Genomic DNA, 20,496 nt, shown 5'->3' with positions numbered 1-20,496 from the left:
TTCATTGAAAACAGGTGTAGTTTCAAACTTGCTAAATTTTCCCATTCAATTCACTATTTCTCCTTTCAGTCTTAAGAGACACATGCATCTTGTATCTCCAATTCACTATTGCTCCTATACAGTATCTCCTAGTACCATTTCATCTTACCTTTACCAGGAAACAACGGAACCTTATTCATCCCTTCAGCTGCATGTATCCATCCTCCCAGGATTTTTATTTTTCAAGTCCTTTCTATACATATTTATCTAGTACATTTATATAGGATACATGCTTCATTATTAGGCTACATGATCATCACAATTATCCAGTACTTTGGATTAGGCTAACAGTAACTGGAAACAATCTCTCTGGAAAACATTATACCTGAGATGCATTTGGTCTTCAGCACCTTGGCCCATATGGATATTGGAATCAGAGTTTTCTACAGAGAAGACTTTATTATTATTATTATTATTATTATTATTATTATTTATTAAATTTATATCACTGCCCATCTCCCCCAATGGGGGACTCTGGGTGGTTTACAATAAAGGCATTAAAACATAGCCAGATAAAAATTACATAAAAATATACATAAAAACAAATGTAAAATCCAAGTGGAGATGGATCACTAAGCGGTGCTATCGTGCCAGCCATCCCCAGGTGGAGCTATCGCTCTCCTCCACCCAAGCAAGGCGGCAGAACCAGGTCTTAAGTTTCTTCCGGAAGTCCGGGAGTGAGGAAACCTGTCTCAACTCTGGGGGCAAGATGTTCCAAAGGGCGGGTGCCACTGCAGAGAAAGCTCGCTTCCTGGACCCCGCTAGATGAAATTCCTTTGCTGATGGGGTCCATAGCATGCCCTCCCTGCCTGACCCAGGTGGGACGGGTCGATGTTATGGGGACGAGATGGTCCCTCAGGTACCCTGGTCCCATGCCATGTAGGGCTTTAAAGGTGATAACCAACACCTTGAATTGGACCCAGAAGCAAACTGGTACCCAATGCAGCTCGCGTAACAGTGGTGTCACATGCACTGATTTTACAGCCCCAATAACTGTCCGCGCAGCTGCGTTCTGGGCCAGCTGAAGCTTCCGAATACTTTTCAAGGGTAGCCCTATGTAGAGCGCATTGCAGTAGTCTATTTGGGAGATGACAAGGGCATGAGTGACTGTTCGGAGGGCATCTCAGTCCAGGAATGGGCATAACTGACACATCACCTGAAGATGTGCAAAGCCCCTCCTGGCCGCGACTGCCACCTGCTCTTTGAGCAGGAGTTGCGAGTCCAGGAGGACCCCCAGGTTCTGCACTGGTTCCGAATGGGGCAGTGCCACCCCATCCAGAACCAAAGATGACAACTTCCTGGAACCCGAGGAGCCATCAATCCACAGCCACTCTGTCTTACCAGGGTTCAGTTGAAGCCTGTTGTTCCCCATCCAGGCCCCCACAGCCCCCAGGCACCTGGAAAGGATAGAGACCACATCACTTACTTCACCCAGGATGGAGATACATAACTGGGTATCATCAGCATATTGATGATACCTCATCCCATGGTGACGGATGATCTCACCCAGCGGTTTCATGTAGATGTTGAATAGGAGAGGAGAGAGTACCGAACCCTGCGGCATCCCACAATGGAGGGGTCGAAGGCCGGATCTCTCCTCACCTATCACCACCAATTGGGAACAGCCCTGGAGGAAAGAGGTGAACCAGCGCAAAACTACACCACCCACCCCTAACCCCCTGATCCAGCCCAGAAGGATACCATGGTCGATGGTATCGAAAGCCGCTGAGAGGTCCAAGAGAGCCAGGATGGATGCACTCCCTCCATCCTGCTCCCGCCAGAGATCATCCATAAGTGCGACCAATGCAGTCTCCGTCCCATATCCTGGCCTGAAACCTGACTGAAAGGGGTCCAGATGATCCATTTCCTCCAAAATTCTCTGGAGCTGCTACGCAACCGCTTTCTCAACCACCTTTCCCAAAAAGGGAAGGTGGGAGACAGGGCGAAAATTGCCCAGTATAGTAGGGTCCAAGGATGGCTTCTTGAGGAGGGGGCATAACAGCGCCTCCTTAAAGGCAGCCGGAAACACCCCCTCCCTCAAGGATGCATTAACCATCACCTGGACCCAACCACAAGTCACTTCCCGGGCTGATTTTATCAGCCAGGAAGGGCATGGGTCAAGCTGACATGTGGTTGCATTCACACTGCAGAGAATCCTGTCCACTTCCTCAGGCCGAACAGGATCAAACCGTTCCCAGATAACAGGGTAAGTACATTCCCCTGGCATCTCCCCAGACTCCGCTTCACGCTTAGAGTCCAACTTAGAACGGATCTGAGTGATTTTATCCTGCAGATGCTGTGAAAACTCTTCCGAACGGTCTTGTAGGTGGGTCCCTGGATATACCTGACCCAGAAGAGATCGAGCGATCTTAAACAAGGCCGTTGGACGATATTCTGCGGATGCAATAAGAGCGGAGAAATATTCCCATTTCAATGCTCTTACTGCCACAAGGTAGGCCTTAATAGCGGCTCTAGCTTGTGTTCGGTCAGATTCAGTCTTCAACTTCCTCCAGCAACACTCCAGACGTCTCTTAACCCTCTTCAAACTCTATTTCTCATTGATTACCTGAAAAGTAAATCTGATACCAATGTGAAACTGCCGAACTTGCCTTAAGTGGAAAATTTTAGATTCTCTGATTCACATTTCTGTACCTCCCTCTCCTTCTCATGGATATGGAATGGTGGGAAATTGTGAGATTTGGAGGAGAAAAAAAATCACCTCAGTAACTGCCTACTCTATATACTTCTCATATTATTTGATACAAATAGGCTTCATGGAAAGGGATATTATGATTGATAAACCCAAATTATAACTAGCTATATTAAGCCAAGCCTAACATCTGTATACTTCTGATGACTGTATTATCCCAAGATCAGAATAATTTATGGATAGATTTTGAAAAGCAAAAGTCCCAGTGGATTACAAGAAAATCTAAACAAGTAACTTACCTGAGCTATTTCTAAGTTCAATTCTTGTTTCTCCTTCTCTGTTTGATTCTGTTACTTCACAAGTGTAATTTCCTGGAAGGGCTTCTTCTGTTGATACAACGAGTGAAGCAATGCCATAGGGTAGCATTGAACGGTTCTCAAAAATTGCACTCTGAAAACTTCTGTTTCTAACAGTGTTATTGGTAACTCCATCAAAAATGAAAAATTGTTTTCCTTGAAATAGCCATGTCACAAACATTGATGAACTCTGATTATATTTCAGATTAGTTACCACACAAGGGAGAGTGACCACAGTTCCATTACAGGGGTCTATGTCAACAAATGGGACACTCTCAAAGAACAGTTGGGCCGAACCTAGAAGACAAAAAAAAGATGTTAATATTTGTGTTTCAAGAAGGAAATGTAGCTAACACAGGAGTACATGAATTTTACCTCAGCTGACGGTGATAGACCAAGAAGCCTGTTTTACCAGACAACACCATGCTTAAAGCTGGAATCTTTGCTTTACCTCAGGGTAGTTTTTGAGAGCTCAGACCCCCCTTTTGGTGAAGGAACCAATTAGAAGGAGAAACCATCAAATAGAAAATGGGTTGCACTTTAAAGGTTTTAAAAGGAAGAGAAGATGCTGCAAGGGGAGAAAAGATCCAATGACTCTATCTCCTTGTGTCTTTGGTTTTCTCCTACCAAAGTTTTTTTCCTGTTTCACATAATGCTATCTCTGAACAGATCAACTACAAACCATGAGAGACATTTGCTTCCAGTTTGACTAAAGAAGCTTCCTTTTCCCCTCCCTCTCCTTCTCTTCTCCCTTTCCTATGCCATATTCTCTTTCCTGTCCCTTCCCATTGATAGGTTAGGGTATAACAATTAGTAACCCTTTGCTGACCTTCAAGCTGACACAGTAATGGTTCACTGTATGTAAGACACTTTAAGCTTCAGTAAAGAAACAAAAGATTAATCCTGGCTTGATTCTTGAAAAGGAACAAAGGGGAATGCAACCTAGATATATATAAGTGGGATGGCCAGGCTGATAAAATGTAGTATGTGTATGTGTGTGGTTCTTTGTACATCTGAATAAGAAGTAATGCCCAAGGGCAGGAAACTGTTAGTCCCATGCAACAGCCAGAAGATTACCAGTGCCGCACTGTAGCAATAACACCCAAAGGTGAGAAACTGGCAATCTCCATTTAACAGGTAGAAGACTCCCTTGGTGGCAATGGCAAATCCAGAGGGTTGAAAGTGATGGTCCCCAATCAGAGTGCAGAAGATCATTTGTTTCCCTTAAGAGCAGAAACCTGCTATTCCCCAGTAGGACAGAAGATTGTTGGCACTTTAGGAAGTGGTGGATTGAGGAAGGACAAAAGTGCCCAGATATAACCTGAGCCTAAGTTGGGCCCAACAAGGGTTCCATGTTGTTAAGGCTTTTCAGGGTTGTATAAGGCACGGCAATCTTGAAAAAGCTGAAGGCTGTTGTTATTATTAGAAACATCATGCCCTGATTTATTCTTAAATCATACCTGCTAATTTATTTAAAAAATGCTTAACCTGCCCTTCAGTCAAAAATTCAGTAATTGACTTCTGGGTGGGGCAGTGGCAGACTAAGAGGTCTCCATAGGAGAACAGACAATGCTGCAGTGGAGACCAATGGCCAGGTGAGAAGCCCAGGCCAACAGAGCCTGTCCACACAAGGAGAGGCCAAAAGATCACCCACTTGTGTTCCGGATGGCTACTACTCAGGAGGAGACCACAGGATTGCAGTTGACTCATGAGTCCAAGAGCCGGGAGCCACAGAAAAGTCAACAAGCTCACAGCTGCAGTGGAGTTTGTAAGAACACTGAGTTTGCTAAAACCATACTTGCTTAAGCATGTTATAAAGACTACAGCAATTTTACAGCTAAAAGAGATCTTCGGAGCAGCAGAAAAACAACATCAACGCCCTGTGAGTGATCCTTCATTCCAGATTAAAGAAAAGAGTAAAATCATAAGTTAAAGAATTTAAGATCAATGGCAAAAAGCTTGGCAAGAATTTAATGAAAGAAAGTTTAAAACGGATTAAGGGACCAGCTAAATTAGAAATATTATGATTTTTGTTAAAGTGCTTTTGAAATAATTAAATAAATAAAATAATACTTTCATGGGTATGACATTGTTTAGAGTTTTACTGAACAGACGATTGGTGGACTTTGCAAAACAAAGAGGTAAAGGAAACTTGAGGCAGACCATGTAACCATAGAAATGACAAATGCATGATTATCCTAAGCTGGAGAAAGATGCTTATCGTGATTTAATTAAGTGGACTATTGGTCACAAAAGCTTGGGCTCTAAGAAACCATAGGAGAAGTCACAGATTTTTGTCTGAGGCTACAAAGTTATTTACACCAAATTTATCCAGCCTAACCTACTGTGGAAGAAAATCAAGCCAACATTTTTGGTTAGGTGCTTTAGCAAAGTTTCTTTCTTTCATTTTTTAATTAGAGAGCAAGTTGCTAATGAAGGATAGGCCTTTTCTCCCAAAGTTAAAATAGGTTGGTGCTGTATTTATTTAGCAAAATTATAACAATCCTTCATTATATTGTGTTCTGTCTTATTAATACATAAACCTTGCTTTCATCCTCTTCAACTGACCTTGCTCTGCCTCATGTAACACAGCACATTCTTTCTTTCAGAAGCATCTTGTGAGATAACAAAAGAGGCAAAACTCTGAGCACAGTCACTCGTGCCTTTGTTATCTCCTGATTAGACCATTGTAATTGGCTCTCCATGGGGCTGCCCTTGAAGACCAACCAGAAACTTCAGCTAGCCAGAACCTTACAGGAGAAAGAATTCTGGCTGAGACCAAGAGTATTTATAGAACAACTTGGTGAAAACAGTGAGAGAGCTGTTTAAAGTTTTAGAAATACTTCCAGGATGGGAAGAGGAAGACATGGATCGAGATCATGTCCTATGACAACATTTTAAAGTCAAGTTAAGGATCAAGAATGTCAGAATACTGCGTAAGAGGAAAGAATACAAAATTGACTTGTTTGATCAGGGATAATATAATAATTATAAAATACTGGAAACCTTTGATGGACTTTTTGCAGAAACCAGAAATAACTGTTAATGATTTTTGTATCTGCTGATTGAAGAGGATTGGGACATGGAAGAAGAGATATATGTAATGTAATTTCAAATGGGGAGGAAAGGGATTTAGTTTGTAACTGCTACAAAGAAGATCAGAAGTCATTTCTTTAAATACCTTTTTCTTTGTTTTTTTTCCTCTCTTTTTCTTTCCTTCTTTATTTTCTGCACTCTCTAGATGTTCTTTATGTTTCTCTCTTCCCTATTTTTTCTTTTTTTAATTTCATTTTGCATTATCTTTTATTATTAAAATTCTTAATAAAAATACTTTAAAATAAAAAAAAATGCTTAAGTAATGGAACCTTCAAATTTTAATCATTTTTCTATCTTTGCTGATGCAGCTTGGTAGATCACCAAGTCTCAGCAGTCACTTGATGAAATCCAACCACTTTTTCTTATTATTTCCAAATCTTATTTTTGATATTTGTATTTAGCAACCTGATAACTTTATGTCCAAAGTATCAGACAATAATTTTAGATTTTTAACATTTTTGGTTTCCAAATGCAAATACTTTAGAGAAATATGCCAACACATTCATTTATACTTGAGATGTTTATAATTTATCTATGAGCAGCTAGCCAACCTTGGCTGATTCCAAAAAATGAAACAAGATTGGACCTATTATTATAGAGCTAGGAGACTCCAAAATACTTCAGGGCTGTAGGCTGGACTGGGGTGGGATGGGTGTAGAACAGCCTGAAAGAAGGCAGTGACAATTCACTTCTGTACTGTTGCCAAGAGAACAGCATTGATGATTTCATGAAGTTACTGCGAGCTGAGCTTCAACTAAAGAAGACTTAATGTTACAATATGCTTATTTTAACTTTCTGGGCTAGATGGGATTAAGCATCCTATTACTCTATACAGGCCCCAAATTGTCACATGTGTAGGTTAGTATAAAGTGGGATAGGTGTGCTATAGTCGCTATGTACAGCTGCTAATGAGGAAATGTCATATTCTTCGACATAAAAAGAGGTGAGAATGTTTCATAAAAGAAAAATACTGGGAGTTCAAAAAAGAAAGTGTCCTTTGGATAGAAGAGCCAAGGAAAAACAGAGCAGGAATAATTCTGCCTAAAGATAGATTGAGTAAAATACTCTCAAGGGCAGTTAGATTTGTCAAAATGGGGACTGTTCAACAGCATGCTTGTCAGGCTTACAGTTGGATGCAAAAGTTTAGGCACGCCTAGTCAAACTGTACACTTCAATGAATCCTTAAGTGAACAGAAGCTGACACAACCTCTGCATGGTACAAAATGAAGATAATTCACTCTTACAAAGCAGGTTTTAGGCTATAAACAAATTTCTAAACACTTCCAGCTAGCAGTTTCAGCTGTGAGAAAGGGTGTTAAGAAATGGAAGTTACACTGAACTATTGAAGTCAAGGCAAGATCTGGAAGATCAAAACAAATCTCTGCTAAAGCTGCCTGAAAACTAGTTAGATCTACAAAATAGAACCTACTGCAAACAACCAGCTATAAAGTGTAGTGACACAGTAGTATATGTCTGGAGATCCAAAGTACAGCACTGTTTGTACAAAATAATCTGTATGGGAGAATAGTCAGAAGATGTTTTTTCTCTCTCTCTGACCTCATTACAGAAGTTGTTATTAAAGTTTTCTTTTGCATATTTTAAATAAGTATGAAATGATGAAATACAAATTGAAATGTTTGGCCAAATCATATAAGTTGCATTTGAAAAAAAGACCATCTTGCCAATTGTTGAACTACCAAGGAGAAAACCATACCCCCACCAACACTGCCATATACACTATTGTATATAAACAAGGAGCAAACCCCACACTCACTAGCAGTGATGATCTTACCTACTTGGGTAATGAAATGTCTCCAAGCAAACAACCAAGCTCAGAGAGCATCAAGGACTCCACAAAAGCTCTATTATGCTTTCGGGTTGTGTGACATCTAGTGTCAAGGAAATATTGGCTGATAAAAGGAAGAACAGATTCATCTCAGTATCAACATATCCTAGAAGCCCTGCAGTTAGTGAAGATATTGAAGCTGAAGAAAAGGTTGACTATTTCAACAAGACAACAATGTGAAACACATTTCCGAATCAATTGTGAAGTAGGAAGGAGAGATAAGAGTTTTTAAATGCCCTTCACAGTTCTCAGAGTTGAATACTATTGAAAATCTGGAGAGAAATTTCAAACATATAGCATAATCAAGTAGAAGAATATTTCTGAGCTAGAAGGTTCTCCAAGAAAGAGTGGGGAAAAAACACAAAAGCAAGAATAAAAAGATTCTCCTTTGGCTACAGACATTGTTTGAAAGCTGTTAATTGTGCCAAAGAAGTGTTAGTACATAGTAACTGAAAATATCTCCAATCTTCTGCACCTGCCATTTTACTCTTTCTTATCTGTAAACAACTGCACATAAATAGGAAGTACATATTCATATTTGCAGAAAGACATAATGTATAACCTTGTGCCATACAGAGGATGTGCCAGCTTCTATTCACTTTGGGAATGAATGAAACAAGCATTTCAATGAAAGATGAACTTTTGCGTATCACTATATATTTTGTTTATTTGAGCTGCGTCGGAATGATACTTCTTTACATTTTTTTGTTGCCTGTTTTTTTTCTTAGTATTCACAGATCTGTGTCTAGTGTCCTGTTTCACAGACTGACTCAGAATTTGAATACAATTTACATTTATTGAAATTCAAACAACAATAAATAGAAGCTTAGTATTAAATACACTGAAACGTATTAATTTATGATTAGGAAACTGAAGATCTATATGGAAATTGGAATACAACATTTGATTAATAAAACTAAGGTAATTAATTCTGAGGTAAATTCTCAAAAGTCAATAGGAAGAAAAATAATCATTAGCAAACAGGAAATTACGTTTAAGGATCAAAGCAATTGATGGTGCAGTGCTGAATTATCAATTGGATCAATTTAGTAGAAGTCATTAACTCAAGGCAATCACTGGCAGCTAGGAATGGATTGAACCTTGTTGAATCAGAGGCAGAGGAATCTGGTTAACTGATTAGAAAATGGGATTGATCTGTGGTATGACAGGAAGAGTTGAAACTATTAACTGTGAGATAATGACAGTGGCAATTTTGAAGGAACTGAATAAGTATACAGAAGCTGAGGTGGAGATTTACTCCTAATTGTTTGACTATGAAGTCAGATACATCAGTGCTGAAATTACATCGCAATTAAGGTTTTGAAGGCAGATGTATGGCCATGACGGCTGAGATAATTTTTAAGGGATTGCCGAATTAAAGTCTGATGCACTGGAAGACTTGGGCGATTGGATGGTATCTGTTACCGGTAGACCAGATTTACCAATATCAGTAGGATTTTCTGAGTCCAGAAACTGTTCAAGAAGTGCTGAGGTGAATTCGCAAGGCTGCAGATAGAAACGGTTGTCTCCAGAGCCCTTCTGAATCTTCCTGCGGCTTTTATAGTCCGCAAGATCACACCATTGTGGACTGTGAGCCAATTGGGCTTCTCATTGCTCGGCTCTCCTTAACAACCGCCTTGTCAAGCGCTGATTGGCAGTGACAAGCCTGATTCACCACCTGTTCTCAGCTGTTCCGCTTCTTCCCATTCGAGGCTTTTCTTTGCTTGTAAGTCTTCCTCTGTTTTTTTCCGCTTGGCTTAGTGGTTTCTTTTGGGGGGGGGGTGGGCTTGGCTTTGCATTTTTTCCGGGGCTTGGCTTAGTGGTTTTTCCAGGCTGCCCTCTTTGCTCTCTGACTCAGTCTCAATCCCAACATCTAGTCAGGAAGCAAATTCTCCTTTAAACTATTCAGATCGCCTCCCTCCTCCATCCTTTTCCTAGTACTTTCTTTCACTGGATTCTCATACTGTGCTAAAGCGGTCATTTGATGGCTAAGAGCCATAATGGTTGGGTTCACCCATAATATTAAGCCTTAAACCATTATTTCCAAACTGAATAGCTGAATCTACACATCTTCAGTCATAAACTAAAGAAAAAAAATCAATTTGGCAGAATATCTAAATTCAGTTTGTGTCTGTAGTATACAGTATAGTACAGAACTAAAATGTCAGTTCCAACAATTGTCCTCCTTGTTTGATAATCTGCTGCCATATTGTTTGGTATATTTACACCGGTGAGAGGCAGTTTGTAAATGTTTGTGGCCTGCAAATCCATTACCAATACTGTATTGAAAGCCTAGGGCAAGTTTGTTGGACAACCACTCCTAGCAAGAGTAACATGGTGTTGCATTTCTCCATTTGTACATTCTCTGACTTTTGGCTGATAGTGCATTTTCTTTGGCAATGATTTTGTAGACCTTTCTGGCCATTTGAGCATCAAGAACTTTTTTTCCTAAGGTCCACAGAAATATCTTTGATTGGGGCATGAATCACTTTTGATAGGAAACAAACCTGTGTTGTAAACAGTAGACTCCACTGGTGGAAACCAGTATGTTTTGTTTTGTTTAATCAATGTTTAACTGATACCTGACTGGCCCCTCATTGACTAGAACTTCTATCTCAACCGATCCCCTGCTGATTATCCTAGAGCAGGGTTTCTCAAACAGGGTTCCATGGAACTCTAGGGTTCCGCAAGAGGTCACTAGGGGTTCCCTGGGAGATCACAATTTTGTTAAAAAATTATTTCAAATTTGGGCAATTTCACATTAGAGAGATAAGTTGAATTATTTTTAGTCCAAGAACCTGTTATTGCATATATTCAGGCCTACACATGAAACAAATCTAATAATTTTGGAACTTCCGGCTTATATTTGAGCCTCAATGTCCAGGGGTTCCCCAAGGCCTGAAAAATATTTCAAGGGTTCCTCCAGGGTCAAAAGGTTGAGATAGGCTGTCCTAGAGTTTCATATACTTTTTCTAATAATAACATAGTGAAGGTTGGGTCAGTTTGAATAAAGAGATGGCACAGTACATTGTTTGGGATACTGTTTGTTTAACCAGAATATCTTTATGCATTAATAGGATTTAGATGATGCTTACATCACATTGTAGGTCATACTACTATACAATTGCAGATTAAAGGGTTTACAAATTTTCTCTCAGTACTGTACTGACATGCTCTTTAGGGCTAATTCCTTAATAACATCTCCCACATACTGTGTAGGGTTTATCAAAGGTACCAGAGAAAAAGTACCTTTTTAATTCAATGCAGTAAGAAAAAAAAAGGTTAATTCCATGTAAACATACTGACACACTGACCAGATCTGCAGCAATAACTGAAAGAGTGAGAGCCAGGAGGGATAAGCATCACCCCAGTACACCTTATAAGTTATGAGCAGAGAGAGAAATTATTCAAATCCGCATTGTCAAGTTTTGAGAGCTTTGTTCAGGAATTTGGGATAAGTGTGTGCCTGGGTTGGAAACATTCCTGACAGAGATGATGATCAGGATGATGATTTTGGGTCAATGGTTCCATGTTTGAATGAATGCTGGTGAGAGAGTCTACTGATGGCTATAACAGACTGGGCTAAGAATGAAGCATCCTATTAAAGAGTGGTAGTCATTATCAGGTGGAAGGTCACTATAAAGTCCAAGTGTTAAGCCATCAGGCTATTAGCATGTGATCAAGGGTGCTGCTGTCAAACTCATACTGGAAAGTGAATTCACTCTGTAGGGATTTTATTCCAGTTCTTCACTTTGTGGAAACGCAAAATCAACAACCTCTCAATTCAGGCACAAAAACCCACCAATATAATAACTTGCAAGCTGCTAAGGTTGCAACTGTGTCCTGGCAGTTACACATTTAGAATACGAGTCCCAAGTTTCCTTCATAGTGCTCAGCAATGCACTTACAAGGACACATTATCATGGTCTAGGACTCAGACTCTGACAAAGCTGCTCCAGCTGAACCAATGGAATGTCAGCCTCAGGAGACACAAAACCAGGAATCACCTGGGGCTGATCAAACACAAGCACCATCAGAACAGCTGGATCAGTCAGGTGATGAGATATGTCCTCCAAGCCTTTGGACTTCGCAAGTAGTGAGAAGAGCAGAGCAAAGATGTTCAATGAGGCTCCTTGCCACACAAGAGAGTACCTGTCTTAATTAAAGATAGCTGGCTGCAGCTGGATTTAACAGCAGTCCTGACCCATGTTTCTCTGTTGGGAACAACCATCTGATCTCCTGTACTGGCTCATAAAAAACCCTGGAACTCTGACCTTTGCACTGGCTAATAAACCTGGCTTGGCTATCTGAACTTTGGATAGAAGTTTGACTTTGACTTCTCTTCTGTGTATTCCTGTTACAAAACGAAATTACTCAGGCAAGCTTTCTTTCCAAGAGACTGCTTTGATTTAAATTCCTTTGCTTAACTGCCATTTATCTACTCAGCCTTGAGTAAATTGCTATTATCACCTAGCAACTGTGTGTGCATTTGAAACCTGAAACAGGACACACATCCACATTGGAATCCATTCAATTAGAATTCCAGAGAACCATGTCCCATGCTTCTCCCATAGTGACTAATATGTTTCTCCAGCTGGAGTTAAGCTGTGCCTCAGTAAAGGCCAGAATGAGAACCTACTGGTTGAAATAAGTCTGGAACATGGTCCCTTAACTCAGTTTATCCTAGTTGACAAATTCACCTTCTTTTGGAAGAGGCAAATAGCTGCTGATTTGGCTTATTGTGGACTCATGCTCTGCTTATGATAGCAGTAGAGAAAGCCATGCCTGAAGCCAAGCGAAGAGTACTTGACTCAGATTCCTCACATTGCTGCTACCTTACTTTCATCGTCACTCCTTATGCCAATTCCAAATAGCTCTACAATGCCCTCCCTGCCTTACACAGAAGGGCATTAACCCTGGCAAGATTTGATGCCCTACCTTAAAAAATAATAGAAAGTAGTTTTAATAACATCCCTTTTCAGGAATGCATTCAGATGCAAAGGTTGAGACACACGTGTCCTCCTGAGCTGCCCCATATCATTGCTGGCACTTAATTACCCCATTTATCAGCAGATGCTTGGAATGGCCTCCCTCTGAAATTGCTCTTTCTACTGAGAGATCAGTCGGGGGTAATCACAAAGATCATGAAATTCTGCATTATTGCAATTACAATTAGAAGGCAATGGCTTTAACCTGAATAGTTTTGAGCCCAACTCTAGCTATTTGGCTTTGACTGACCCTTTGCACACACCCCTGCACATGCGCAAACACACACACACACACACACCTTCTTTCTTGCCTCTTCTTTCTCTTTAACCTTTAAATCCCTTTCCCTTTTATTGTTTTATTTGGTCTGACAGTACAAGAAACAAACAAATTAATAAATATCAAGTCAAGCTGGAGGGAAGTGTGGCATATCATAGAGCTTGACTCAATAAATGTACAAATGACATGAACGAGGGGCTAGAAAATATGATTTTCAAATTTGTAGATGACACAGGAGGGCAGCAAATACCTTAGAGGATGCTAACAAGGTTCAGGAGAATTTTGACAAATTGGAAAATTAGGCCAAAAAAATAGCAAGATGAATCTCAGTTCAACAGGGACAGCATACAAAGTCCCACATTTGGGTAGAAAAAATCAAAGGCATGAGTATAGGATGGGGGAGACGTAATACTTGGACAGCAGTATGTGCAAAAAGGTTCTGGGTATCTCAGTCCATAACATGAGCCAGCAGTGTAATGCAGCTGCATAAAAAAACAAATGTGATCCTAGGCTGCATCAACAGAAGTACAGTGGCCAAATCAAGAGAAGCACTTGTTCATCTCTAACCTACATCAAGTAGACCACAGCTGGAATATTGGGTCAGGTCCTGGACAATGCAGTTCAGGAAGAACATTAAACAGGCACAGCATGTCCAGAGGAAAACAACCAAAATGATAAAAGGCTGGAGGAAAATTTTACAAAGAAAAGTTGGAGGTGCCTGAGGAAGAGAAGACTATGGAAGAACTCTTATCTGTCTTTATGTATCTGAAAAGCTGTCATTGCAGAAGACAGGGCAGAATTGTTCAAAGATGTTTCAAAAGACAGGAAAGAACCAAACAAGGAGTTTAAATTATGAGGAAGTAGATTTCAGTTAGACAACATGAAACATTTCCAATAATAAGAGCTACTCATGAATGGAACCAACCAACTCAGGAGCTGGATAACTGTCCCGTACTGGTAATGTATAAACAGAAGCTTATCATCCATCATAAATGCTGCAAAAGTGAATTTCTGCACTGGGCAAGGGGGTTGGATGAGATGATCTCCAAGGTAACTTTGATTCTGTGATCATCCATGAATCTCACTGGAGTGGAGAAGAAAGTATATTATTTTGTGTTTACCAGAAGTGAGGAAATTTTGAAAGTGAATCATACATCAGATTAAAATAGACTATTTCAAAAAGTTCTATTTTAAAGAAGCACAAGATTTCCATTCAGGGGGGAAAAAAACCTACATTCTTGTCCATTGCAAAAGAAATGTTATAAATCTTCACTGAAATCCCAGGAATAACGATATAAATCTGGTGATATTTAATTATCTTAATATCTACAAGAACTTGAGGTATCATGCAGCACTTGATGTTCTCCAGTTGTATTGGACTATAGTCTCACTATTTTAATTAGTTTTGTTTGGGGACTGTGGAAACTGTAGAGTAATGGAATTGGTATACCCATTTAAGCATCAAGTCCAATCCTCTGCTCAGGCCAGGAACTCAAATCAAAGCAACCCAGAGAAATAGCTGTCTAGACTCTGCTTGAATACATCCAGTGGAGATCACCACCACACTGGTTTACTGGTTCCATGGTCAAACTAGTCTTAGTTGTGGTCCAACACATCTGAGGGGAGTACCAAGCTCAGGAGATCAATTCATAAGGTGACAATCTGGAGGTATCCCTTCATTAGAAGAAGCAAAAAAGCCCACTGGCATTTCCATATCATAGAAATAAGACTTTTACAGTTTGGTTTGGGAATCTGAACCCTATTGTCCAATCAATGAAGCAAAGTTGTCAATAAATCTTTAAAGGTAAATGTTAAAAGCATCATAGAATGCTTGCCAACTTCAGTTATTCTCAAAAAACTGAAAACTGGCAAAGATAATTTATTATACCCGTTTCTACAGAAGAACTGTGTGAAATGCATAACTTGAGCTTTCATAATACCTGTACAGCGCAACAATTTGCTTACAACAAAATGGCTTCATTAAGAGTCAGGTAAAAGTATGCTAACACAATGTTGTCACTCTGTATGACCCACTTAATCTCAACATCTGTAGATGACAAGAGTATGAGGTTACACTAGTCCCACCCTCCATGGCTGAGAAATGTGTTTTGTACATGCAATACTGCAAGCCTGAACTAGACTTTTCAGTCTGTCTCTCTCTTTCCCATGATGATGGGACAGTGGCCCCGGGAAAAGACAACGCTGCTGTATTTTCACCTACAAGGATACTCTCACTACTTTGCTATGTGCAATTCAGAGAATGTGGGAAGTTGCTGTGCACACGTGCTCCGAAGTTTTAATCATAAAAAGAAGAGCTGGCTTATACACTGACACAAGCGTTTAGGTGGGTTCTTTCAAGGGCAGCAGCCATCAGCAATAAGGATTAACCGGAAAAACAGAACTGTGTCGCAAACCGACCAGAGCCAAACCAATCAGGGGATGGGAAAGCGGCACAACTAAATACCTTCTGCATATTCCGAACCACGGCGAATGCCGGAGTCACATTCACAACCCCCACCCGCAAGCCTGCTGTCACTTCTGCCACTGCACATTCGGAGCAGCAGGACTCCTGAAGCGAAGCGTATGGGAAGCATCAGGCGTTAAAAGAGGTAGCCAATCCCAGAGCTCAGCACCCTACGCCTGTCGAAATAATTGGGTTCGCTTGGGGGAATGGGAGGGGAGGGGACGTGGTGCAAGGCAGCGGTACACTCTAGCCAAACAATCCAAGCCTTATCTGACATGGCGCAGTCGAGAGATAGGACGAAAAGCTAAAGTCCCACCAGCCGGGGGGGCGTGAGCTTCTCTCCCTCCCGCTCCCATTTTTAAGAGCCGTACACCTCTATCACCCTTCGAGCCCCAAAGACAACCCAGCTCAGTCCCCCGGGAGCTTCAGAAAATGGGGAAGCAGAAACGGGGACAGTAACTACGCAGCTACTCCAAAGTCGCCGTGGAGCAAAGAGCGCAGGGCAACTGCCAGCTTTTCGACCCAGAGGGAGGCGAAAGGGTGAGAGAGAAAAAAGAGTTACACCGCGGGGGGAGGGGGGGAGTAGCGCCGCCGAGGGCGAGCGCAGAAAAAGAAGCAAGAAGCAAATACTCACCGGCACCCAGAGTGCCCAGCAGCACCCAGCACACGCGTAGCACCCACATGTCCAGGCAGGGGAGGGCAATCTGCTTCTCCCGCGACAGGCCAAGGGAAGGACGAAGTGGGGGAACGAGACCAAGAGCGCGGACCAGGAGCCGCCCAGCCCGCAGCCTGACAAGCTTCAGCTGCTTTCTCCAGCCGCAGCAAGCGGGGCGGAGCCACACCCGGCTTTCGCTTTCGCTCTCCGCCGCAGGAGGGGAGACGAAGGCGTAGGCGGGAAAACGGCCCCCTCCGTATCCTCCTGTCGAACTGACGCGGCGCGCTACAACTTGGAAGCAGGTGGGCTTTCTTTCATGAAGCGCGGAAACGACATTCACGTTCTCCCCCCTTCCAACTTCGTACCGGGCAAACCCGGGACAAGCTGCGGCGGTGCTCGGGAATCGCTGCACCCTCTAGAGACCTTGAAATCTTCCACCGAAAGTTCCAAACCTGGCGAGACGACGTGTTCGGGTGTTCTCGCGTCTAGCCACGCAGGAACTGTGCAGATGTAAAAAAGGAACGCCGGGCCTTGGCGTAACAAAACAGGAACTCTGCGTCATGCTGAAGCTTGCGATCGTCAGGGAAAGCCGACGCCACCAAGGAGAATCCCTCGCCCATTTTATGTATGTGCAATCTGAGATGGCGCAGCGGACTGCCCCTTAGGCTCCGGCGAAGCCAGAAGCAAAAGCGCTCCTAGGGAAATCTTTAGAGCAACCTTGCCTGAGTGGTTCTGCTCAGCCTTAGAGGAGGGTGTTGTGAAGTAAGGCTTCTTAATCCTTTAAACACGCACAAGTTGTAGGAAAAGCATTCGCTATAAATAAGGTTTATTCGTTGCCTCGTCTCGTCCTAGGTTTATACGCAGGGAATTTAGATTGGAGATTTTTGCTCGTGTCTTTTCCGTTCTCCTGCCCTTGCTGTGCCGCTGCCTTACGGCCCTATCATTTTTCATAAAGTATAAATGCATCATGCTTTTGGAACATCTGAAGTTAAACCCATATAATCATTATAGGAGCTGACATTTTGAATTCAACTATAAATCACACTGGATAGCACCACAAGTAAATTAATTTAGAGTAACTGAGATAAATATGGCCTTTCTACAGCCTTTTCAATATGCTGCTATGTAATAAATACCATGCTGTCAACATATTAGGTCTTACATTCAGACATGTGGAGGCACTTGGTCATCTTTCACACAGTAGACCCCTTCCTTCATTAAGAAGTATTATTATTAGTGACAATGTTAATAATAATTCAAAGCGATTTTTCAGCAGCTGCATGTTGCAGACATAGCATATAAATAAAGGCAAATTAAATTAGCCAGTTCAATAGAATCTAGGGGTAACCTTAACATCTTTTTTAACCCAGAATATTCTGGATTTTGGGATTATTTTGTTTGGAGAACACCAGGTGAATGAATGGAAAAGCATTTGCTCTCTGACTGCTCCCGGCTGGATTACTCTTCTACTGGTGGCTTTGGAGAAGCCCAGAATTAATAGACAAGATCACAGAGGTCTACCAAATTCTACCGTTGTTTAAAACAGTGAATGTGGCAGGTGCATATGCTTGGACACCCTTTCAGCCATGACTTTGTAACACCTCCTTTGGCAGAAAAAACATCTTCCAAACATTCCCATTGCCAACTAACAGTCTATTCTTGCTTTTGGACTTCCCCCCCCCCCTCCTTGCAGACCTCTTGTAGCTTAGAAATATAAGTCTCCTTGCATACCCTGCACGTTTCAGATCTCCCCACAGAGTTTCAGTACTATCCAAGTCTGGGGATTATGAAGGTCATTCCAAAACCTCATCTTTCCTTCATGAAATCACATCATGGTTAAATTGGAGATAGGTTTCAGATCATTGTCTTGCTGAAACAGCCAGTCTCCTTTAAGGTTCATTTTTTTCACTGACTGTGGGATATTATTAATTTAAATACAGTAATATATATCTCTACCCTAATTTTAGAATGTAAGTGTCTCATCATGGGACAGAGGCAGATAGAAGAAAACTGAACTATTTGATGCCTAACATGACAGAAAGTTTACTAATTTATTGCATTCATATCTTACCCTTTTTTTCTAGGAACTTATATTAATGCATGTTTTTCTTCCCCTTTCCATTCTCACAACAACCACAAAAGATAGTATGAAAGTAATTTGTAAAGAACCAGACCAGAGCTATTTTTATGTTCAAATAACGCCGTGTTGTCCTGTAAATAGCTTCTATATACTAGATGGATTTTTTTTTACACCTGGCAACTATTTATTTATTCATTCATTCATTTATTCATGCAGTTTATCTACTGCCTTAATCCTTATGGACTCTAGGCAGTTTGCAGATATTAAAATAATAATAATAAAATACATTTAAATTTTTCAATAATAAATTATAACATGTAATAATGAAACACACTTTCATGCATGCACACACTCACACACACAGAAGCATCTGTGGCTTTATAGTCAGTCCCCAGAGGCATTCTGGAAAAGCCAGGGTTTTACTAGCTGCCAGAATGCCATAAGGATGGGGGTCACAGTCACCTGAGTGGGCAAGCTGTTCCATAGGAAGAAAGCTACCTCTGATACACCTGATATTGTCCTCCTCTCCTGCCACACCTTCTAGCAGGTGGAAACTCTTAATAGATGCTATCTGGCCATCTGGGTTGGATAGGCAGAAACTATTTCAGAAAGGCAGTCTCTATATAGGGCTTTAAAAGTAGCAACCAGCACCTTGAATTGCACTCGTAAACATGTTGGCAACTAGTGCAGCTCCTGCAGCAGTGGTGTAAGATAATAGTACTGATACTGTACCAGCTAGTGAGTATGCAGCCAGTGGGTTCTGGCTAGCTGAAGTTTCTGGTTGGTCTTCAAGGGCAGCCCCAAGGAGAGCCAATTACAATGGTCTAATCAGGAGATAACAAAGGCATGAGTGACTGTGCTCAGAGTTTTGCCTCTTTTGTTATCTCACAAGATGCTTCTGAAAGAAAGAATGTGCTGTGTTACATGAGGCAGAGCAAGGTCAGTTGAAGAGGATGAAAGCAAGGTTTATGTATTAATAAGACAGAACACAATATAATGAAGGATTGTTATAACTTTGCTAAATAAATACAGCACCAACCTATTTTAACTTTGGGAGAAAAGGCCTATCCTTCACTAGCAACTTGATCTCTAATTTAAAAAAGAAAGAAACTTTGCTAAAGCACCTAACCAAAAATGTTGGCTTGACTTTCTTCCACAGTAGGTTAGGCTGGATAAATTTGGTGTAAATAACTTTGTAGCCTCAGACAAAAATCTGTGACTTCTCCTATGGTTTCTTAGAGCCCAAGCTTTTGTGACCAATAGTCCACTTAATTAAATACATGATAAGCATCTTTCTCCAGCTTAGGATAATCATGCATTTGTTGAAGTGGACAATACTTGCAAAAGCTTATGCCACAAAATATTTTCTCTCTATAAGCTGCCATTTTTAATTATTACAAAAACATTTACCTTTGGGAATTAGATAAAAAGATATCACCTTCATTGTTTTGCTGCTTGAAGAAGGTTAAGTGGGAATATTCACTTAAGTGTTCGTGTTCTGCTGGCAACCTGGCACATTTGCAAAAGTGGTCTATGTGTTGTGACTGAAAATTAAATCCGGTGGAGCCTTCTGATGTATAGAAGTGTACCAAAGTCAGATAAATGTAAATATATCCCAGAAAAGTTGTGTATGAAGGTAATGTATGATAAAACTATAGCTGTTAGTTTGTAAAAAGTAATAGAGTAGAAGACCAAAACTCAAAGCCTTTCTAAAAGACACAATTAATTCCTAAGGAAGCAGGCTTGACTAGTGTTCAATGAGAGAATAGCATATTTCATCAACTCTAAAGACTGTTGTTTTAGAAACAAAGACTAGTTTCAGGGCCCGGCCCAGCCCGATCTGTTAAAACTCATTTTCAATATAACAGGGCTAACTCTCAGCATACAATTTGATGATGTAAAGTGTGTGTGTGTGTGTATCTGTGCATGAAGGAATATTCTATTCTCTGCTCACATCTTCAGTAGATGCTTTTAATCCTTCTGCACCCAGATCCTAGACAAAATATAATTTGTACCTGAAAAGCCATGACACAGTCAGAAATTTG

General features: G+C 41.0%; 1 protein-coding gene across 2 annotated transcripts in view; it reads right to left on the bottom strand.

The window, feature by feature from the left end:
- The window catches only part of CD47 (CD47 molecule), a 79,547-nt gene extending 62,541 nt beyond the window's left edge, over nt 1-17,006 (bottom strand). The window contains exons 1-2 of one of the 2 annotated variants that reach the window (XM_063305577.1): nt 16,351-17,006; nt 2,989-3,342 (exon numbers count right to left, since the gene is read on the bottom strand). In XM_063305577.1, the coding sequence (XP_063161647.1) occupies nt 2,989-3,342; nt 16,351-16,399 (403 nt within the window). In that variant the 5' untranslated portion in view covers nt 16,400-17,006. The remainder of the gene's footprint in view (nt 1-2,988; nt 3,343-16,350) is intronic. The other variant, XM_063305578.1, reaches the window with a different exon arrangement.
- Between the last annotated feature and the right edge of the window lie 3,490 nt (nt 17,007-20,496).

The sequence above is a fragment of the Candoia aspera genome, chromosome 5 (assembly GCF_035149785.1).
Source record: "Candoia aspera isolate rCanAsp1 chromosome 5, rCanAsp1.hap2, whole genome shotgun sequence".
In the NCBI taxonomy this organism is placed as follows: Eukaryota; Metazoa; Chordata; class Lepidosauria; order Squamata; family Boidae; genus Candoia; species Candoia aspera.
Note: the sequence above shows the minus strand (reverse complement) of the source record. Positions and strands in the feature narration are given on the sequence as shown.